General features: G+C 40.0%; 1 protein-coding gene across 1 annotated transcript in view; it reads right to left on the bottom strand.

Moving 5' to 3' along the window:
* Positions 1-22965, bottom strand: part of LOC112966813 (amine oxidase [flavin-containing] A-like) — a 41053-nt gene extending 18088 nt beyond the window's left edge. Inside the window, exons 1-4 of the mRNA XM_026067281.1 lie at positions 22889-22965; positions 10685-10779; positions 8949-9086; positions 315-419 (exon numbers count right to left, since the gene is read on the bottom strand). Of these exons, the coding sequence (XP_025923066.1) occupies positions 315-419; positions 8949-9086; positions 10685-10779; positions 22889-22934 (384 nt within the window). The 5' untranslated portion in view covers positions 22935-22965. The remainder of the gene's footprint in view (positions 1-314; positions 420-8948; positions 9087-10684; positions 10780-22888) is intronic.
* Positions 22966-24443: the final 1478 nt, after the last annotated feature.

Genomic DNA, 24443 nt, shown 5'->3' on the forward strand with positions numbered 1-24443 from the left:
GGGAAAGAAAAAAAATCTTCTCATCCCCCAGCTTCTGGAATGTTTTCCCCAGGCATGAGAAAGTACATGCATTGAGGTTCAACATCAATTTTTTAGATCTTTTAGACACTTCCAGATCTTTTTGTACCCTCGCTGCAAGAAAGTCTTGTTGCTGCTAATAGTTTCTGGGTAACACAGACATTTTTTCTGATGGGTGTTTCTACATCTTTATACTAAAGAAACAACAAAAAAAGCCTGCCAGACCCCTCCCAAAGGTTTACTCATGATGTCACCAGTACTGTAGGAAATAGATGCAGTTTATATATACAGCTTACCTCCTTTCCCAATTTATCCATGGTTCTCCAGAAGTTATTGTAATCCAGATAAACTAAAGGATTCCATGTTGGAGGAGAAATACCCATGAAATGGCGTGACTTTCCCTAAAATACACATAAGAACATAAGCAAATGAAGCACAACAGAGCATATCTGCATCATTCAAGAAGATACAATTCCCAGATTCATTGTATAGTCACCGTCTGTCCCAAAAGATCTAAAATTAATTTTAAGCAAATTTTTTTTTTCTTTTTTGCTGCATACAAGTAAGCAACAGAATGTACGAAGCTAAGTATGAGAAAAAAAAGACTGCTGGGCTGATATTAAAAAGGACAATAATTCTTTTTTCTTCCCCTGGTGGTGGACATCTGTTCTAAGCAGGCAGTCAAATTCTGGATTAAGGACAGTCAAGCAACAGCCAAGTAGGTAATATTCCTTGTTCCTAAACATTCTTCATTATTACATAGGAATGAATCTGAGGTTTGCTTGTTTTGCTGAAAAATTTTATCCTAAAAATTTTATCCTAAAATTTGCAGGGGCTCCAATTAAACTTTTAAACTATCTAAGCACCTTTACATTGCACCTCAGCTATAAAAAGTAAACACCTTTACGATGTCAAATGCCTTGAGAGAAACTTAGTCTCCAAAAAACAAAAGTCTTTTCCAAAATGCAATTTTTTTGGCTGCAGGAACAAAAATTCTGTACATTTGCAAAAATGTAATCAGTACTTACAACATGTATGACAGAACTGCAACAGGAATAAAGACTCTTTCAGATAATCCTGTGATACAATGATAAGTGAAGCAATCTAATAGCAGCTGGTTCTTTGCGATAATTTTAATCTGAAAGAGTGATAACTTTAATCTGAAAGATGACTGGATGAACAGGCAACATTTTCTCTTATTAAATTGCTTTGAACCTTCTCCCATGTAAATCAAAAGCAAATCTTTCATCAGACCTCTTCAATGTTTGCTGTTCTGGGTGTGACAAAAGTATACGTGAGGTCATGTGGCAGGATACAGTGAACATGTTGAATCATGACAGCCATAAGCTGTGGTGCTAGGCTGCATGTAATATGCTGTTTAGTGCTATGTATACCATGCCACCCATTGCATTTGGCAGACGGGAGTTATAGCCCAAGTAAGAGGCTGCAGTGTTGCAAATGCATGAGATACAGACTTAGGGACAGGCATATATGAAGCAGGAGCCAACTGTGCCWTTCCCACACTGAATTTATCAGTCTTCCCCACTGATAATCATGTATGCATGTGTAAATAAATATATTTCAGATATTCTGCAGAACAGGTTTCTGCAGAGATCAGAAGAAAAAGTAAAAGGTTCAAGATAAAACTCGAAGAGTATATTGAACTTTCAGACTTGCAAAAAGCAGTAAAATGTGAAAGTCCCATTTTCTGGGCAACTTCTGTCATCCTTACTGCAGGTACAATGGAAGATAGAAGAGGCAGTTGGAAGAAAATATTGGTAGAGGAGAGAAGTCTCACTATGGGAAACGCCACGTGGTCCTTCTCCCTGGAGAACCTGGATGCGGTCATCCCCTAGCTCCAGAGGATGGCTGGAGGCCCAGGCCCACTCTGGGTGGTCAGAGGAACGCATGCTGCACCCTCTCCCCATTTTCGGTGAGGATAGCAACAAACATACTCTTGTATTTAGTCTAGACTAGAGTCTCTGCTCTGAGCCAAGCAAAATGCAAGATCTTGCTCTCAGTAGTCAAGTCAGCTTGAGAACCAAGTGATCGGAAGGTGTTTTTTCTTTTTTTTGAATCTTCTTTTCAACAAGTCACCAGGCTGACTCTGAAGTTGTTTGGCTACCTCTGMCTTTTTGGCTATGTAATCTTAATTTTCTGTACCGTGCATTTTTTCCTCTCTCTTCCCCACTTCTTTTTGTTTTAGGGAGTTAACTTGGAGGAGGGTGTATGTGTTTGGGGTGGGGTGGGGAAAGTTTGCTCCAGCCTTCCCAGGTGCATTTGCATGTGCAAAACACAATTCTGCCTTGACAAGAAGAGAGAAAATGCTTCCATGAACTACCAGCAAGGGAATCCTCCACACAACGCTGCCTCTTTCCTTTCCTTTAGCAATAGCTCTCACTGCCAGTTTGGAGCACTGTGTGTTCAGCCACAAAAGAGAGGATAAAAAAATGCACGCAAATTCATGTTCTGCACTCTACAGCTGCTACTTTCACAAGCTGATACTTTATCAAACAGGGAAAACCCTATAGGAAGCATTTATACATTTTCAAAATGATCATCCCATCCTGCTACTATTAGACTTTTTACTTCTGTCAGGAATGCAGGTGCTATCAATGTGTCTGTCTTGATGTGCTTTAAAATTAATAACCCTGCCCTTAGGCAGAGATGAGGTGCAATGTTATCAGACCACCTAACAACAGGTGAAGGTAAGTTATTACTGAAGTTTTGTGTTGCCAATATTGCAAGGACATAAAGAGAAAAGATAAGCCCTCAGTTCAAGAGTAGCAGTGAAAAGTTCCTGAAGTTTTTAACTGTTTAGTAAGACCTTCTTTCACACAGCTTGCTAAGATGGTAACTGCACTTGCACTGTGAGTGTGTAACCTGTACACATCTCTCACACCCTTGGCTTACTTTACTCAAAAAAAAGAATTGCTTATTTAAAAAATAAAGTTAAAAAAGTAATTTCTTTTAAGGTGATTTTAAAAAGCTGTTCTGATTTCCTCTCCACCTCCTCATTTTAGCCAAACCTATTCCTTTTATTGATTAGCCCAATAGAAGTACCTCTCAGTAACTCTACTACGGGGTTTGTGCCAAGACAGCTTTTCCAACTCCCAGTCTTGACTCTATTGTGTTAAGCAGCAACAGGTTCAGGAACTCCCAAACAATCCTGACTGCTGCAGACGGAGTGATTGGTGAGGCAGAGAGAACCTGCCCACTATCTGGCTAGCTATTGTTTTACTGCAAATTTTCCACCACTATATTAGCTTTTGAATTTTAAAAATCATGACCACAGACTCTTTTGAGGACTGATTAAGAAATTTTATGATATCAGCCATTGGTATGATACGTGTCACTTTGGAGATTAACTTCTTTGCTATTTTAAAAGAAATATATATATTTTTATTATTGATCTGAAAATATTATTATCCCCATATCCTCGGTCAACGGTACAGCCCAGGAAGACCAATGGGAACACATATTTCATTCCTTTGGAACTATGAAACATAAGTGATAATTAATATAGTCTACAGTTGGATTACTTGCTGGTCTCTTCTCTATGCAAAAAAATGTAACTTTAGTAAGATTGGACACTGGGGCAGGAAAAGCTGGGAAAAATACAATGAAGCCACAAAGCCCTGAAGAGACTGAGGCTGAGCTTAGAGAGTCTGAAACAGTTCACATATGCTCTAGCTCTTGGCACAAGGGGTCTGGACCTATAACAGGTCCCAGGTGATCAGAGGAAAGCTCAGTTCTAAGAAATTCCAGGAGAGATGTTCCTAGCATCCATCAGAGAGAGAAAGAGCTAAACAGCCTTGGCCACATCAGTTTTTCAACCGTATTACAAAAATATATCCACGGCAGGGGATAAATCCAGGCCAAATGACTTGGGGCTGGTAAGTTATTAATTTCTTTTTAACATTGCCTTCCTACTAAGCAGAGGAGCTCAGGCTGCCTGTTTCACATAGAAGCTCACTGCAGCAGGCAAGATCTTGCAATGTTCCATTTTTAAACAAGTTTATAGTGTTCTGGCTGGATTATTTTGAGAACTACTGTTTTSTTAACTGAAAGGCAAATAACCTACTGGCTTTGTTCCCATGCTAACATAAGGCTGCTTGACTGACCCACAGAGTTTATCTGATTTTTTCATTTCCTAGTGTGTTGAATGCTTTCCTGCAGACCTCAGATTTGAATCCTGCTGCCTGCCTGGATTAATTACTCCACATTGATCCAAAGGAAACAACAACCCCAAGCACTGTAGCTCAGAGGTTAGGAAGAATGCCTCTGAGACCTGGGCTTTGCAAGGTCTGACTTTTCCCCACACAGGGGTATGCTGTGGCTTGTAGCTGCAGCTACAGGAATTAAGYCCAAGCTAACTCAACTGAGTAAGACAGGTGCGATACCACCCTGAGTTTCAAGGTGAGCAAGAGGAGCAGACAGTTTTCCCAGCCTTGAGAAAGGCAAAACTGGCTCCTGTCCATCAGGAAGCACAGGAGGAGCTGTCATTGACCCTGAGTGCAGGGATTGCTACTGCCCTTGGGCCTTGTACAACACGCACAGCTAGCATGGCGGCTCCTTAACGTGTGAGCCCTCCTTCTGCACCCTTCCCTTCCCCTCACTGAATACCTCCAGTAAGTAACCTTGCAAGTATTGCAGTGTCTTGGTCTTTCTGCAGTTCCTGTGTCTGAACTGCAGATTTACAGCAATCTGCACAGACTTAATCACAGACTTACCTGCTACACATTAATCTCTTAATCTTAAGGCTAGATGAAGGAAAGAAAAGACTATATGGCAAATGTAAAGTATTACACACAAATGCTCATCTCTTGTCAAGTGTTACCTTGCTCTGAAAATGGTAAGCAAACAGAACAAAAATCCTTATTTAATAATTTTACATATACTGGCGCTGAACACTGCAGCCAGACATTACAGGACAGCAGTTATATGAGAAGGTTTAATACTATAGCAAGGCACTAACGCCTTTACTTTCTAGAGTTTTCTGTTAATGTGAAAGTGAAAACAGAGTACAGTGTGACCTCCAACGAACTCCATAAAAATAAAAAGATATCTGCCCCTTCTGGAAAGGGAGAACTCCAGCACCCCTGACTCTTCTCATTCTTAAAATATGCTTTCTGAATTATGGGACAGTAGCCAGAGAGCAATTTGGCTGGAAAGAAAGTCTAGCGGCTTGTAACAAAATCTACAGGTTGAAGGTACAGAGTTAGAATGACAGAATGTGGACAAATTTCTGGTTCTTATAAAAGAAGTCCACATGTTACTGTGCTAACTGATGGGAAAGAATGAACAAAAGCATAAAAAGATAAACAGTAGCTACACATCTGGTTTTTCAAATAAACTTTGACTACAAAGGAAACCTGCCCACACAAAGCAACACAATTTTTAAAGCATACAGTATGTGGAATTTTTCCACATACATACAGGAAAAAAATTCTTTCTGAGCAGAGCAGCTCACGAAATCCCTCAGGGGATTTCCACTTTCCCTTGGCTGCTTCCTCTTCTGAAGTAAACGATCTCCCCACTTCTGTCTAATTCGGTCCACGCTGTATCCTGGAAGCCTTCAGAAAGAGCAAAACTGAACTTATTAATATGATAAAGAGGAGACCAAAAATCTTTTCATTTGGGGATGCTGAGGATTACGTATGGTTGAATAACCGTCACACAAAATTTAAAGCCCTGTTTCATCATTCTTCAGAAAATGCTCGCTCTTGTCTCGGAGAAAACCGCTGCAGGATCGCAAACCGCAGAGATACACCCTTGGGAACAGAGCTTCCTCTCTGACCCTGGCTACATGATCTCTGACAGCCATTAACTGAGAGAAATAGCAGATGAGATGCAAGAAGAGAAGTTTCCAGTGATACTTTTCAAACCTGAAAGACAGCAGCTAACCTACAGCTGACAGTTTGTTAGTCCAACACATCAGTCTTCCAGATGAATATTTAAGTTCTGGAGCAATGATCCTTTAATATCAAATCATCTCTTTGCTAACACATTTTCTATTATCTAGGAAATACTACTGTTGTTTGGGTTCCAGAAGTATCTTTAATGAATATGAAAGGTGTCTCTCCTCTCTCTACAGCCAGGAGAACACAAATCCCTCCCTAGACAACTCACCATTGAAGCATGCAACCAGTAAGTAGAAGGTAAAATGTACAAGCCACAAGATCACTGAGCTCCCACCATCAGTCTAACCGATAGCAAGTACTGCATAGTTTGTTTTCAATAAGTCTCATGTAGATATGGGATGTAAGGAGAAGATGCAGCAGCAAGGGGTCCCTAAAAACACCGTGACTACACAAGTTCTCAAGGAAGAAGTAAGGAGAAAAGCAGTGAAAAACCTTAGGAGAGAGGAAAGAGACCTACTGGAGGAAGAGCACCATTATTATTTATTTAGTGTTTAAATCTGTCCACACTTGGACACCTTAAGGTTCATTTGCTGTCAACCTGTTCCAACAAGAGGCCCCGGTTAGTTCAGCAGGAACACTATGTCAAATTCAGAACTGATCCACAGCATATCAGGTAGCTGAATAGCTTGAAGTTGTGCCTCTTGCTTAGGAACATGCTTCCACTTCAAAGAAAACTTACAAAATTACATGGTCATTAGCAAGGGCATGAATAATGTAATATGTGACCCCCCCCCCCAAAAAAAAGCTGTAGCTCAGTGTCAGAACGGATTAAGGGCTCAAATTCATGTCACCCATTAGAGCCTTTTATTTAACACACAGAAGATAAGTGCCTTTTAAGAAGCTAAGAGATCTATGTCTGAGCTAAAATTAAACAGAGTGGGCCAAACATTCAGCTGGTACAAACCAGCCCATCTCTCTTGCTGTAGAACTATGCTGATTTCACACCAGGCGGTGCAATTTATTTTTTAAGTACTGTGGAGTGGCTATGTAATTATTTAAAATGTGGCTATTTTGTGAGCACAGCATGAAACTGGCCAATATGGAGAAGTTAGAGTACCAGCTCCTAAAACTTCCTCTAATTCTAGGAAGACAATAAAGGAAGATAATAAAAATGAAACCAGTTAAAGAACCATAACATAGCCTTGCCTACTGTCTATCAAGTACATCAACACTGACTCTTGTAGACTTCAAGCCCTGTACTGACAAAGTCTGATAAGTACCAAAACTAAAGGGTATAAAAAAATTAAGAAGCAATAGTCTTTTGAAAATAAGGTAATGAAAAGGATAAAAGCTGCTTTTGAAGGAGACATTCTTTAAGCAGGTGAAAGAAATGATTTGTGGGATATGGAGATGGACACTTGCACTTAACTCCTATGGATCTTAGGTCTGTCTCTGCATCCCCTGTCGCAGTCCTTCTCTCTCCATATACATATACAATATACCAGGGTCCCCATATAGAAGGGGGTAAGCTACAGAGTGATAACCATATAATCTCTTTATTATTTAAATTTTTTTTTTCCTTGCAGAGGTGCTGGTACTAAATAGATAATCTTTTGCTTTAAGAAGTTTGCCTAATCAATTTTCCACTTCATTGCCCTCTACAAGAACAGAATTGCAGCATCTCAGCTGCTCTGCACAGTCTGGGAGTGGGAAGACCTGAAAATAAAGGTGGTGGGCTAAAGAACTAATACATGGGTCAGAAATTTGCTCTGAAGATAGGTTTCATTTCAGTTCACTTTAGTCACTTACATGCTAATTACCTACTCTAAAGTAGCTATGTAAAATCCCTCTGCCCCACATCTCGGACATGCAGCTTAGCATGAGCCTTGGGAGATGCCTGTTTCTCATCATTAACTATAGAGAGAATCTAAACGTGTCTCAAATTAGATGTCCAGCTTCTAGACATCCAATTTTAAGTGAGATTAATCCTATTCTAAGGGACTGGGAGGGATTTTAATAGGCTTGAAAGGAAGCAAGTTATGTAATTGGGACAAATACGTTATACTGCTGTCCTATAACATTATGTTGTCTAACACTGTGTTATCTAATAGCATCATATCCCTGGACGTAAATCATATTGTAAATGGCATGTCTTACATTAAGCTCAAGAAAGTGAAATTTATTGTTTATTTACATTGGGCTTGTATTTCAGAACTAGAATTGCCCTAAGTTTCAGGCAAAAATTTCTGTTTCTCCTGACCGACTTCCAGTTGTTTCTATGGGGTAGCCTGGGGAGGGGAAAGGAGGGGCAGCACAGAGGAATCAACAGTCTGTTAGATTACTGCCTGCTCAGTGATAAGACTGGCTTCCCAAGTGCAAACCGGCACTTGGGCAGCAGGAAACTTAGACAATTGATCATCTATTGTTTGTGGTGTCACCACACTAGAAGGCAAGGGCTTCTCATGAAGGCGGCCAAGAAAAGGAAAAAAGAAGTCGGAAGTGCTACTATTTAACTTAGAGATGGACACGGCTACAATGTAAAGTACTGCCACAGAGGTAGGTCTTTGATATTGCTTTCTTCTGGCTACTTGGGTTGGAAAGGCATCATATTCTGTTTTTTTCTTCTTGGTTCATGGACTTCATCACAAAAATACAACAGAAGAATGCAAAATAAAAACAAGAACACATCCGTGCAGTTAAACACAATTGATTCAGATGCTTCTGAGCAGATCTTTGAAGGTTAGGAAAGCAGGATCTGAAAGACTGGGTAGCCTCCCAGAAACCTGAGGAGAATTCTGTACAGGATATGGTTAAAGAATAACCAGGTGCCAAATGTGTCCCCAATTTTTAACTGCCATCAGTCTGATTGTGTGCACTAATTACAAAAGAAAACAAGAAGTATTGATCCAACTGCTGATAAGTCAAAACAGAAAAATAATACTTCAGACAGATGCATACTGGATTACTAAAAATGAAGTTTAAATAGAACCTTTTTAATGACAGCCAGTAATTTCCAAAGTTCAATGTTATCTTTAGGTGTCTGAACATGAAAGACGTAGTACCTACCCTCCTATAATGGATGGCATAGCCTGCTACATTCACTTTATAGGTCTCAACACCCAGCTCTTTTGCCAGTCGGAGAATCCGGTTTTGGGTAGGTCCTACATATGATCCACCAACATCTACATAATTTACTTGCTTGTTCTGTCAAAAGAAAGAACACAAGAATCAGAAGCTTTGTGGGAAACTCTTTAATATCTAGAATTAAGAAGAATTATTCCATACTGCATATCACTGCAACTATATGCACAGGAGACAAAGCATACTGACTGACTTAAGAGTAGGCAGTTTTGAGCCCTGTAATGATAGAGACAGAGACCACATTGTCTTCACTCCATCACAATTGTAACTGGGCTTAACTTGTTTAAATTTCACTACAATATTCAGAATTGGCTTTTTATTCATACAAAGGACATGAGAATATGAAGAAATATCCAGCTAAATCAATTCTTTTGTTAAAAGTCTGACCCCACTTTTTTCAGAGTTCATGTGACTTCTCGTCATTGCAAAACCTGTCTCAAGTTGAAATTAACTCCAGCACTAAGGCTTGTCTTCTTTCTCTGTGTAGATATCTGCTTAGATTTAATGCTATAGATGCTGAGCACTGTACAGGTAGTATTCAGGAAAAGTAATCTTCTTTTCAGCACAGCATGCTGTGGCTCCAGCCCAGCGCATTCTGRCTAGAAGCCTCCAGCCATGCCTGCCAGCGAAGGCGCTCCACGCACTGCTCAGACCAGCATCATACGCTCTTGGGAACAAARCAAAAAGTTTCACAGGCGAACACTCTTCTGAGTAGGCTGATGTCCCAAGACAGTAACTCTTTTTAACATTGTTTATAGCGAGCATTTTAGGCTAGGCATTTTCAGTGTCACAGTGGAAGGCTGTTTAGGTTTCATGTTTCATGTACAGTGGGTTCTGCTGAAACACCACTGTTTATCTCCAGTTCCCAAGCAATGGTATCCGACATAATTTAACCCTCCCCTATGTTTAGAGTGGGAAACAGAGGTAATGTCTGTATTCCATTACCTTGCACCTCTGGTGATTCGTTGTGTCTTTGCTTTTCCTTTTAATGGTAAACAAGTTGCAGTCCATTTTTAGAAGCAGGAGTGTTATTTCAGATAATTTTAAGCTGTGTTAAAATGCATGTCTGAGCTATAATGATGTTTGACCCTACACAAGCTGTTTCCTGTAAGGTTTTTAACTATCATGTCTGTTAGGGTATACAATGTGGGACAGGAGTGAGGAGAAATGCTTTCAGACGCAGGGTCTCAAATGACAGTTTCTCTCTGTAATGTTAAAGGCACAGCAGATCCTGCCAAGTACAAAGAGTATGGACTAAGTGGGCAGTTCAGTTGCCTTAATGCAGATGTTTAACATCATTTTAGACAGCCTAAGTCATCCAGAACTTCTGCGCAGGGCTGGCAAACCTGACACAGCACCCACAGAAGACCTGCAGTTGCCTGGAAAGGCAGCTGGAGGCCAGGCAGTGTACCGGGATCCTGTTTGATGACTCTCAGGGTCACTTCCAGACCAATTTTACGGTGCCTCTTACTGGGAGGCACACTGCATATTGCAATGCAGCCCATCCAAACAGAGCTCTATTATTTGACAAAAATAATGACAACTTGAGATATGCGTATTCTTCAGGAGCTCTGCTTCCTCTCCGTCCACTCACTGATAATGCCAACCACAACATTGCAGACCAGTATAATAGAGATTTAGGCATCTCATGAAGCGCTTACCCTAATAGTGAATGTCCTTCCTCCAACTCTGTTCCGGGCCTCAAGAACCACCACGTTAAGCCCAGACTCAGACAGCAATTTGGCTGCTGACAAGCCTACCAGAAAAAGAAAGACAGTCCTTTAAAGCAAATGCCAGCAAACAATGACCTACATGGTCAAAGAACCTTTTGAGAAAAACAGTTTAATTTGAACAAAAATTTCATGGACAGAGATTTCAATACTGCTTTCAAAAATCCTGAGAGAAGTCTGAAAGTTTCTTACCACAGAACCATGTGGCTGCTGCTTAGCAGCATTTTATAAACATCAGCATAAGTAACATTCCACAGATGGAAGTTACCTCCTCTAGGTTAGCATTTTAAAAATAGCAAAATCTCAGTTATTAAGGGACATGCATCTTACTCTTAATGTGTGTAGTCCACAGAAAGGCAGAACCAAACCCTTTGGGGCCTGCAGTGCTCAAGTGGTAGAAACAATGAGATACTGAATAGGCATGTTTCAGCAAGGTTTGCTTCCAATTTCTTTTCTCACTTATCAACACTCCACTCTACTCCTATCCATTGTCCTCATTCACGTGCAGAAGGAAAGTCTGCTTCACTGTCAGGACTCATTTTAAGCAGTGGAGTTTGACCATGACAATCAAACGGGCTGTATGTAGAAACTTTATAAAAGGAATTACCATCTCAGCAAAAATCATCTAATTCTGGAACTGTGTGATGGAGGCACTAGCGACAACTGAAAATTCAATAGGACAGCAGTCCTCTTTATTTTTGATAAATGTGAACTGAAATTGTAAAAAGCAATCATGAGTTTGTGAAATCAGATTATCCCATTGTCCTGCAGGCCAATTTGGCACTGAAACATTGTTTATTTGGAGTTGTTTCCCCTCCCTAAGTATACGAAAGCCAGCCTTATTGATCAGAACCTTCCAACAGGATACCCTGCAGTAAGGAATAATAATATTATACTCATGTTTATTTCACTTCTTAGATTCAAAGCAACTGTTCATAAGCCCACAAAGAACGTACATCTTAAAAGACCAGATGAGAGAAATCATTCTAAGGTTCTGGACAGTGTTAACTGCATTCATTTACTCTGCAGACAATACAGGATAATCCATAAACTTTCATGCACATAATCTTTTAACAGGGAAGTAGAACAGCATTCACTGGAAACCAGAACTGAGGAAATCCATACATCTTACATAGACAAAAGTGATATATATGTTCTCCACACTCACATGAGGATAACTTTAGATCCTTGCATCATGTTTAGATTGCTGATGAACCAGAAGTATACTTAATTCTTCCATCTACTTAATACTCTAATTTTTTAAAATGCTAGCCATTTGTCAGTGTAGTGAACATCTTTCAAACTGACCTCATTTCTATCAAAAGTTTTTGATTTTTTTACTGCATGAAAGATGTAGAACACTTATAATTTAATTCTTTAATCCTTTCAGTGATGGTGTTCTCCTCCCCTTCAACATAAATAGAAAACACAAGCTTAATGTTGTAAACACAAACTGCAGTATTTTCTTTCAAACGTGTATACTCGTTATATTAAGAAAAATGATTTTTCAAAATATATGGTGGCTTCTTTTATAAAAAGTGGTTTTCCTGAATTTATAAAACAGAAGGTTGAGTTTCTCTATCAGCATAAATACCTTTGTACAATCAAGCATGAGAGGATAATTCTTTTACAAGAAAATTTACTATAGATATATTTCCTCTGAAAAAATGCATGGCATGTTCATGTGTTACCCTATCTGCATAAATACCTTTGTACAATCAGGCATGAGCAGATAATTCTTTTATGAGAAAGCTTATTACAGATATATTTCTTTTGAAAAGATGCATAGTGTGTTGATGTGCTACCCAATGGAACATGAAGCAAAGAAAAATCTGGCCTAGATACTAAGAAAGAATTATATGCAAGTCCTTTAACTCCACCATTACCTGTATTGCCTATTCACTTCCAGAAAGGACTGATGCCCTTATCTGTCATTTCATGCTGTATATAATAGATACATACATGTAACCACTGTTTAGAAAGAATAACAGTCACACTGCACTGGATTGGAAGTTAATGCTGGTTTATAGCTTAATTATATGATGTACCCAAATAAACAAGGCAGCTAAAGGATGGAGAACATGAGGTAATATGACTGAAGTTCGCTAACCTGGTTGCTTGAAGGTTGAAGTGCAACCTGCAGTTGTACTTTGCCCTCCAGTCTTTTTGAGTTTCATTGTTGTTAACCCAAGTGTCGCTGTAGACACAGTTCTGACAAAAGGTCTCTGAGCTCCAGAGACTGAGAAAGGGCAAAAGCTGCACCAAGACAGAGACAGCTTATTAGCAATTGGCAGAGGGCCCAACTGAGAAATAAGAACCATACCAATTTGTAACTTCACATTTACAAATCTTGCAGGCCTAGTGAGACAGCATAAGCAGAGGTGGTAATGATTTTAACCTCCCTGACACTGTAAATGGTTATAGTTGAAGATTAGACTTGGAAGATTGAATTTAAAAATATGCACATTTATATGGAAAATACAGAAAAAAATAGCTCAATCCAAGATAAAAACAGTTTTATTTTCCCAGTAGAATTTTTTTTTTTCCCCAGTAGAATAAAACCACCAAAAAAGATAGGAGATGGGAGCAGGGAGAAGAGGTAGGGGTCAACCCAAATATATTGATTGAAGTTTTTTATTTATACATTTATATATTCAAAGAATGAGAACAATTTTCTTTCAAAATAGAGGACTAACAAGAGCACATGCAAAGTATCTGTATTTGTATGTATCTGTCTGTTGAATCCCACTCTTTAGCTCCATTCTAGTTTGAATGGAAGTACACTACATACAAGCTTTATACATGTGTACCTTAAGCAATGCGACAGGCCAGGAAGCCTATTTGCTTTTGATACATGGGTATCATTATGCTCAAAATGCACTGCGTATTTTCCCTTTATCTTCTCCATAGCTTGAATTTCTCAACAGTTTTGTCATTGTCTTAGTATTCTCTGCAGAATGAACATCTGAGATTGATGCATTTATTTGTGACTGAGTCAAGGGAGGGCATGTCTTCTTATCCTCCAAAGGCCTTTTGCAATGCAGGCATTGCTGTGGAGCCGCAGCAGCCCTCAGCTGCGCATGCACTCCAAATCCAGTTGCCATACGCTGCCGGAGGCAAGGCAGACCATCCGAAACTCAGCTGGGCGCTGCAACCTCTCTGGCTACAGCCAGGGCTCAAGCAAGCTATTTTAAAGCTCCTTTACATAGGCCTATATTACTGCAGCACTGACATGCCTATCACTGCTACCACACATGGGTGTCTTCTCCTTTCTAAGTTAGGAACTGATGCTTGTGCTGGGTGGAAGAGCTGTGTGGATGAGCATGTGCTGGGACCTTTTGGCGACTGCAGCAGTCACTGCTTCACAGCCGGCATGCCCCCTTTCATCATGCTGCACATGGCGACGCTGTCATCACCCCTCCCATCCTGAGCTTGGCTCCTAGCAGCTGAGACTAGTGTTGTGTCTCCTTGCCTCCTCCACCTGCTCCAAGTGTAGCCTAGAGATAAAGCTGCAAGCCACCCCAAATCATAGCCATGGTCCTTCCACGTCTCACTCTGATTCTATGAATTGGAAGTGTACTACTTGCCAGAGTATGATGAAGGGAGCCTGCCAAACCCATGCCTCATTTGAAGTATCTGGCTGTAGAAGTTTGTTTTTAGATCGGAATAAACAAGGCAAGATGACTTATACATCCTCCACAAGGGTTTGTATGGCAATCTCATACTGAGTTCCCTCTATCTGAAGATGCCATACAAGAAAGCGCTATTCCAACTGATTTTTCAGTGCTGTTAAGGACTCAGAATTGCTGCTGTCACAGATCATACTGCTGCTGCCTTCATTTCAGAAAAATGTCATACTCCTATCATGCAAAGTAGTTTCAAGTGCGTCAGAATACTGGATATACAATAAAAAAATTTAAGAAGATGAATTTATGCTGATCTGCAGAGTACCAAACACACACCATGGCTGTAACGTACAAATGCTGAATAAGACTGAATTTTATATGTAGTCAGAAGGAAAATAAAATAAAATATGTTTTTAGCTCATAGGAGAGGGAGGTTCATCCCTACAGAAAGGACTTAAGAGATCTGAACTTGATTGCCAACTGAGCCACAGAATAAGGGAAGCATTTTGTTATTCCATAGGAAAGCATTTTTGAGAATGATAGCGAGTTGCCTCAATAGTGAGGTTGATACAGTAGAGTGCTGTAGTATAAATGGTGGGAGCAAAAAAAAAAAAAAAAAAAGAGTTACTTTATTGAAAACACAATAGTGCAGTACAAAATAATACTATACAATACTGTAAACATCTTTTTATCTGCACTCTGTAAATCCAGTACATACAGATTTACTGATATGCCATACTCAGAAACAATAATCGCTGGTATCTTACTTAGAGATAGCACTTCTCATGATGTATGCTGAACATATCCAAAACAAGTAAGGGCAGTACCCACACAGAGTAATGAAGGACAGTGAAGGGAAGTGCTGGCAGTCTGACACCATAAAAATGTCACAGCGCCGGGCAAAGAATGTTTCTGCCCATCACAGCATCAGATCCAGAAGTGCTCAGCTTCACCCCCTTCTTTTCAGATTTTTTGGATCAGTTCGGCAAGTAACTAGATATTTTAACTGAAGATTGGCCCACCTGCTTTCTGGAGGAACAGGAGGTACAAGTGACCTGCTTTGTCAAAAACACTCTGAAAAGTGCAGTCTTATCTCTGTCATCAGTCTCTCTCTTCCCAGGGACAAGCGAAGCCCCCTCACTGCAAACTCCTGTGCCAGAGGAGCTCTTCCATTTGGATTAGTAGCAGCCGCTGTGCCTATGGGATTACATTACTGCGGAGCCTTGTAAAAATGTTACACTACCTCAAGACATCCAAATATTTGATGATGAAGATCATGGTATGGGTATAAAGTCTGAAAAGTGCTGGTGAGTTCACATGAGCCATTTCAGCGTATTAGAGAGGTCTGATTTTTCAGGGACTTTTAACCTTTCAAATGGGGGCCACTACATATCTGCCCTGTCAAACACACCAAAACAAAGGCATGGAAAATTCACTGTTACTGTTGTAAAGGTAACCGTCTCCTGGTTTTCTAGAAGTATCATTTCCTTAGTTGCTAGCTTGTTTGACAAAATGTGTTTGCCTTTTATGCATCTACTACTGGGCAGAAAGTTTACCAAAACCAATTTAATATGATTTTACTTCTTAAAATCCTTTTTAATCCACCCTACTCTACATCAAGTGAGATAATTACTTTACATGAAAGGCTACTATCCCAATATTGTAGTGTTCTAGCAGGCTTTAATTGAATAATATAAGGAAAAAAATCTTTATAGAAGTCTTTACATTTTCCTGATCTTAACAGGGGAATATTTTTAAAACTTTTCCTTTCATTAATACACATCAGTAAAGTAAGACAGTTTTAATATATGCTCATTAAAGTTCCGCTGTAACAGCTTGCTAGTGCTGTGACTATTTTTACTATTTCACTGATGGATAACCTAATTGTTTCCAAATACAACTGAATAATTAAATCTGGCAATGGTCACCTTTGAATAATGAGAGCTGATTCTAGCAGAAGCGTCTTTGCCAAGTAAGCATGAACCTGCCAACATGAGACGGAAAACATTTCTACTGCGACCTTAGGGTAAAACTTCCTTTCCTCATCTCCGTCTTCTTCTCCCCACACCATTTTCTTTTCATTAGAGTTTTGTTGCACACCACGGTATTTAAATAAGTTTTAAAATATAGGCTAAATATACACTGTTGCATCAGAGTAACTGCAGAGAAAACACCGATGGACAACAACGTACAGAAGATTACTATTGAAAATGAACAAAAGAACTTATTAACTTAATTACAACCCGTTAAATTTTGCACAAAACAGCAAGACTGAGTAACAAATAAACAGTGCTGACCACAAGTCTACATTCATTTCTTCTTTCAGTCTTGCCTAATACCATACTACCACTAACTTTTTGCTTGTCAAAAATCAGTATTTTATCTTTCCTTAAGTTCTTTCATAATCCTTGTTCAAGTCTAGTCAATACTAGGGATGAGACTGCATTTATTTATTTTGCCGTTTTCAGATAAATGATTTTCATATATGTCAGTGTATTTTTTTCCCTCCTTAAAAATAATCTAGTTGATTCACCTAAGATTTCAGCCAAAAGAGAATATATATTTTCTATCACAGAGTACAATGTTTAACTGAGAACAAGCCACTCTAATTGGTTTAAATGGTGCTATTGTTTAAACAACTTGAACAGATGCAAACCTTGTTCTGAAGTGTACAAAGACAGTTTCTCATGGCAAATATTAATAGAAACTCAGTGGATGGGAAGAGGGAATTATATTCCTAGAATGAATCCACCCTTACATATACATCCACTGTGAATTTCAAGTTCAAAGCTCACAGAAAAAAGTAAACAAGTAAAAAATAGAGCATGGAGTTAAAAATGGAGCAATCACCTTATCTTTACATACAAATTGGACAGTATGCAGAACAAATTCCTGTCTGTTAAATGGTGCTCTTCAGCTAAACACGTATATGAAAAAATGTTACAACAAAATTATGATCAATATCATTTCCACAAATATCACAGAAGTCAGAACTGATATTCCCCCAAAAGATTTAATGTCTGTCCCCTGCATGTTTTCATTATGCTAGAATATTTAGGGTTAAGTCCTAACTACTGGGTCTTTTACTAGCGGCTGTAAACAATTCTCTGAAGATTTCAGACATACCTAGTTAACAGGAATACTTGTTCCTACCTTTCCACAACTTCCAGCTAAATCTGAGGTGTGGTGGAAAGTCTAGCTCTGAAGGACAAACCATAGATTTACAGTGCTTTCTTAGGAACTCTGAACTTGTTCAGTAATGAGTCACGCTGGTGTATGCATTATTTTTGCCAGACAAAACTAGCACATTCTTCATTCAGTAACAGGACCAGCTGTAACTGCTCAGGTTGCCACTCAGGTTAGACAACATTTATAAATGATGCATTTACACAGAAAACCACATGAGGAAGAAAATGATGAAAGATGAAGAAAATAATAATATTTCTGTATCTGCTTATATAATAAATGTATTGCAATTATATTTTGACCACAACTATGTATCTAGCATAGAGCATAACACAAAGGAGTGTCTTAAACAAAAAGCATGCCACATGCCATAAAATTTTGTATCTTTAGTAGCAAAACATTAGAACATGTAATGGCTAAACGTTATCATGGGCTAAAAGTACTTACGAAAAAGGAGGCAAATGGAAACTGATATTTCTGCTTATTTGCAGGTATTGTCTACAATGTCCGTAATACTTCATATATGGGTTCAACTGTTTTGACCCTGCAGTGCATATTTCACATGATGACAGTCAGCTTGCTAACAGTACAYGGGGAACTGAGAGCTCTGTGAAACGCTACGTATTCCTGCATCCAAAACTGGTACCAAATGTGACGATATTATCACTGATTATTAGCGTTCCTATTGGATCCAGAAAGAAAATGATGAGGAACTGGGCAGCCAAAGTTCAGCACGCAATGAATATAAACAGCAGAACCCAGGACACACTTTAGGAACCAGCTACTGCATTCCTACAGGTCAAATTCTGAGTAAATCTAGAAGCAACACAAAAAAAAGTCTACTGGAAATTACTCCGAATTTATACAGGTGTGATGGATTATATCTTCTACCAGTAACTGTGTATTTGACAGTTTATCTAACACTACCACCCACCAGCAGGTTGGCATGCTGTCAAAACAAACAGAGCAGTATGCAACATAAGTTGTGCTGCTGTTACAGCATGCAAGGAAAACCTACATTTCCTCGTTAGTCAGTACTTCACACAGAGACCACAGCCAATGCGTGGGTAGCTCAAGCGGTAAGGCTATGGATCACAAAGCATGTACTAAGAGATACCAAGGCACCAGCACTCTTTCATGGAGAGAAAAAGAATCCTTAATGGCATTTCATATGTTTTCTTTCAATATAAAGACTAATTATTACATTTTTATATCCCTGTTTATCCTACGATTTGCGGTCCTTGGACTTCTACATAACGATAATAGAGCACTGCTGTTTCCTGCATGTGGCTGGCAAATCTAAGCGTCCCTTTTGTTCAGCCATAGGATCTCTCTGCTTCTAGCTAAGAACGAGTGTGTTTTAACTTGGAGTTAAAAATTATCCATGTCAAAGGATGATAATCTTCCGTGCAAGTTTCAATTATGGCTACATTTCCATTTTGTTTTGTTCTTGTAACACAATGTGCTCAAAATTTTTCCAAAACATATTTTAATACAAGTTCTTTTGGATTTGCATGCTTCTGGCTATATTTATCCAAATCTGATTAATATCTGTTTTGCATCATGTAGTAAGCCATTCTTAATTCTGCATGTGCTCTTTTGATAAACTAAGCTTTCAGTGTCCAGAATTCATGCTTAAGGTGAGGCTGGTGTGAATATTCCCAAAACTTCCCACTGAAGCAGTTGGTTTTTTTTGCTGACGTTTTTTGCCAAATTTTAACTATTTAAGCTTGAATTTTTGGGGTGTCTTTTTCAGTCTGATTTCTTTTCCTTGAAAAATCTTGGCTAAAATTGGTTGACTATTTATAATCCTGTAGGACACAAACATTCTTCTGTGATGTTGAAAAGTGATGGATCTCCCTCCCCTCTTCTTCTGTTTTGGAAGTTGTAGCAGTGACTTCAAATTTGGCAAGGAAGTAGCCTTTGAGTCAACATAGTGCATTTTGTTATCCATGTGAAAATATGACCCAATAAGGTTAGTTAGAAAGCTTTGAGGAATTACAAATCATATGTAGGCAGCAGCCAATTTCTAGATCTTAAAAGCTAAAATATCTGAGGGTTCTTCCAAAACTCTCAGAGCACTTAATGTTGCCCAGCTGTTAACGTGCAGTGCCCAAAGAGTGACTGAAAAAGCCGAATCTCCTTACAGCCTCTCTCACATCTCAAGACAACTGGGTACACTCCATCCTACGGCTTTGGAGCCAAAATATGACTTTGCCTTTAATTGTGGCCTTAGCTTGGGAAGCAAGTAATGGAAATGGACAATGAATCAGGAAAGGTATGACAATGACTTGCTGCATAAAATGGACAACTTGTGGAAATTGTCAATAACTACTGCAGTAATTACTCCACACAGAAGTTAACAATCTATTAATACTATAGTAATGCCTTAACTGAAGTGGCAAAGGTCTGTCTGATAGGATGTTAAGTTACAGTCCTGCTGATCAACTGGACACACATCCATAATGTATCATGTGTTGTCAGCTTTCTGTGTTTAACAACTTAGGGAAATACAGAGTCTAAACCAAAATAGACGAGCAAAAGATCAAAATCAATCCAAACCAGACTCTTCAGTTCACTAGAAGACCCTGTAGATGAGAGATGGGAACTAGRTTCAAGAGGTATATGTATGAATTTCCCATGGGTAAGGGAAAAGCTTTTATACATCATTTTATTTAATATGATGGAGGCCAAAATGTTATAATTATTATAACCCATATGAGAGATACTATCAAATAAGCAGGATGAAAACATGTTCTTAAGGCCATTCCTGGCCACCATGCACATTATTAATATGCATAGACACCTATAAAGAGGAATTTAGCTCAAATTTTGTAGCTCCCTCTCCCTAGGGGTCCAAATGTACTTGCTCATGCAGTCTGGACAGTTTGAACATGATTCCATACAGTATATCAGAAAAAACCCAGTGGTACAGGCTACCAGAGCCTACTTGTTTCCTACAAGTAGTTTCCCCACTGTGAAATACTCTCTGCAGAACCTCTCTTGACCCCCAGCTTGCGACTTTCTAAGCGCAGAGTAGTTTTTGTGTCCCTGTGAAAGACCGCATGTCTGCACGTGTGCACACAGATACAAGTAGTGTGTATGAGAAGAGTGCATTTGCTCATTCAGAACTTGGCTCTGAAGACCTTTCTTCATTTTCACTGAAAGATAGATACCTCCAGAGATGCCAGCCAGGATTTGAGCTTCATTTTGCTAGGCATTGTAAAAACATTTCAAAAAGCTGCAATCTCATCACTGGGAAGCTCATGCTTAAGATAACAAGCAGCTTGCCTTATATACATTTCAGGCATTTCTAGTAAAGAACATCTCAGGTTTATCCCAACATTTCCTCTCCTTTCTTGTAAGCATCAGGCAAGGAGTATTTAAGACATAGTAGGAGGATAGAAGATAGTAACCTTATCAGTTTGAGAAAGCTGCAAGTACATCTTGGGAAAAACAAGCAGTAGCAAGTCAAGGTTTGAATCAGGGAGATGCAGAGGGTGAAACTCTGCCCGTACTGGAGCAAGTTTTACTATTTATCTCACCAGAACCAAAATTTCAGAAACAGATTTTTTTTTTTTTTTTTTTTTTTTAAGATCAGAAAGCATCACTGTCTAACTCTCTTACACAGCTGGTACATTGGTACAAAAACAGTAGTGACAGAGAAGCTGTAAGAAAAGCAAAAGAAAACAAAAGGTGATAGGAATTAGGGTGCACAGCTATAAATGGTATGGTATACTAACGATGGATTAGTCATGAAATAAGACATTTATTGTTCATTTTTCTAAGGCCGCTTTCTTATAATGATCTTTGTTCAAATTCATAAAAGGTAAACACCAGTTTCTATGCAACTGGTATGACATGAGTTTCCACTGGCAAGAAAAACGTCCCTGTACCCAAAGAGTCCTGTAACAGGTTTATTTGTTTTTCTAATGTTACTGACGAATTTTCAGGGACTGTAACACCTTGAAATTTCCTGCTTGGATCCGTTTCAGACTCCAGAGTAGGCTCTAATCCAAGGAACAAGTGTTCTGAAGTAACTTATCGATGCTTGTACTAGTGAGCCAAGATACCAGTTAAAAAATGTTCAATACATTTTCCAAAATGCTACCGCAGATTAGAAAACCAGAAGAGCAAGGCATCCTCCAGGGAAGAGGAGCTTCTCAGAACTTAATAATTATATTAAGAACAGAGCACCATCAACTGCACACAGTATGGTTTATAATTCCCTTAAGGGGCTCTGTAGATTACAGAAACCTTAAGGACGAAGAGCAAATGACTTGTGTTACCAGGAAAACACCCAGGCATCTGATGAAACAAAAAGGCAAGACAAAACTAGGTCCAAACTCTTCTTTTCTGCTGGAGGATACTACAGATCATTTTATTTACTAAAACAACAGTAATTATTTAAAAAATAATGTGTAATAATGTAATTATGTAACTAACAGTTTTTAAGTAAAAAACATGCTATTTTGTGCATTAATGCACTGCAGATTAAAGAAAGGAAAGCCTCCAATTGCTTCTCAATTCTAATTGAGACTGTTACAATCCCCGTAGTAGTAGCAGTAATGCTCGGAGTAGTACTAAAGTCACTTGTCAGGTAACTCACCTTTTCTGAACTGTTAGTGAAGTAGAGACTCCCTGAAAACTGAAACCTGGCCAAAGCTGCTAACACAGTATTTATCAGATGGACAATGTAAATACAGATTTTCTGTAACACAGCAACATCCTTATTTCAGGTGCCATCAGAAAAATGGCTTCTTTCCTTAAGCAAAGGGATGGGGGACCGACAAGGCACTCGATACTGCTAAAAGTAGATCTGAACAATATTTCAGGAAGTTTTGGGTAAAGCGTGAAGCCTCCAGCACAACTGGGGAACTTGGCCGTCTCCTGAGTACAGCTCTTCTCAAAGGAACAAAACCCAAGCTGCTTTTACAGATGTTTCCAGACATCTTTCTGCAGTACTCATCAGAAGAACACAAACACCACCACTGCAAGAGCCACCTCGAAAACCACAATTTAAAATCAGTGCCCTTGCTGCGATGCAGAAACCCCGGCCTGCACCCTGCACTTGTGGGCATTGCAAAGTGCTTCCCACAGACCTTCTGCCAAGCGTGAAGCACAAACCAGCGCAAGAAGCATCGAACAAGCCCTGAAACCCCGGCCTGAGTTTTCCCCCGTTTTGCAGCACACCTGAAGCCCCCGGGGGACCCGGCGCCCGTGCGACCACCCTACGGCTAAGGACGGCAGGGGCCAGGTCACCCTCCCGGCCCGCTCCCATGGCCTCCCGGAGCGCCCCGGGGGCGCCCCCCGCCGGACCTACCTGAGATGCCGCCGCCGACCACGACCACGTCGTATCTCTCGGCCATGGCGCTGCCCCCCCGCGCAGCCGCTGCCTCCCTCCCGCGGCTCCGGCCCCAGCGCGGCTCCGGCAGGCGGACAGCGCCGCGCTGGCAGGCCCCGCCCCTGGGCGGGCCCCGCGCCTCCTCCACCAATGGACGCCGCCGGGGGGCGTGGCACCGCCCCTTCTCCCCGCCCCCCGCGAGGGGAGGGGGCCGGGCCATGAGCGGGGAGGTGCTTCCGCGGGGGGGTGGCAGAGAGCCGGCCCATAAGACTCATAGCAGCATCCTTGCTGCACGTGGCAACAGCTCTTGCAGCCTTCCTTCGGTAAGAACACTTTATTTATTTACATTTAGAATGTATGCTGTCGATGGTTTTGGGAAAGGAGGAGATCTATGGTGTCACAATTATAGGCTACAGCATTATAGAGTCTTACCTTTTGCTGGAATCAAATAGATACACTCAGTCTATTAGCCGGGGAATGAAGTACTAACCTTTACACAAAAGTAGCTTTTCCAAGACCATATCTGAAATAATAACTGGCTGCGAAAATAACAGTTTTGTTTGTACTTCTGCTATAGCTGCTGCTCTGCAATTCATGATGCTTGTGATTTTGGGGCATTTTACAGCTCATACTTTTTTTTTCCTCTCTTTTTTTTTCCAAAGTGTAAATATCACCTCTGTGAAGCTAAGTAAAAAAAAAATAGAAAGAGTGTCCCTTCCCTTCCAAGTAAGCACAAAAGACCTTTACTATTCATACAGTTGTAGGAAATCCTAATGCCACTTCATTTTAAATATTGATATAAGTTCTGAGAGTTGTCCAGTTCTGCAGTAGTATTCCAAATCTGGGTATGACCAAAAAATTGAATGAGAGTGCAATACTATACATTCAGGGTGCTTGGAAATGCTCTGGCTTTCTTACAGTGGAAAAAATCAGACTTTGGGTTTCTACTAATTGTGTCAAATGAGCAAGGCAGCAGTGACTCAAGTCAGAAACATCTAGGAAGTCACTAAGCTCCAAATGGAACAACAATATGAGAGACAGAATGATAGATATGCTTCTAAATAAAAAATAGGTACTTGAAAAAGTTAAGTAGATGTACGGTGCTAAATGTGTGCACTACCTGCAGACACACAAGTGCCAGATGATATAGTAAAGAAAATGAACAAGATTCTTACAGCTTCGAGAAAGATTGTCTACCAAAAGAAACATATTGCTGAGATTGCTGCTGCAATCTGTCTACCAACAGAAACACATATTGCTGGAGTCTGCATACCAAAGTAAAGTGGGCAGAAAGGGCACAGTCCAAGACTGGATACCCCAGAGGGCTGTGCTGCCATTCAGAGAGACCTGGACAGGCTGGAGAGGTGGGCAGAGAGGAACCTCATGAAGTTCAACAAAGGCAAGTGCAGGGTCCTGCACCTAGGGAGGAATAACCCCAGGCACCAGTACAGGTTGGGGGTTGACCTGCTGGAAAGCAGCTCTGCGGAGAAGGACCTGGAGTGCTGGTGGACACCAAGTTAAGCATGAGGCAGCA

Source organism: Apteryx rowi, unplaced genomic scaffold, assembly GCF_003343035.1.
Source record: "Apteryx rowi isolate R43461 unplaced genomic scaffold, aptRow1 scaffold_257, whole genome shotgun sequence".
In the NCBI taxonomy this organism is placed as follows: Eukaryota; Metazoa; Chordata; class Aves; order Apterygiformes; family Apterygidae; genus Apteryx; species Apteryx rowi.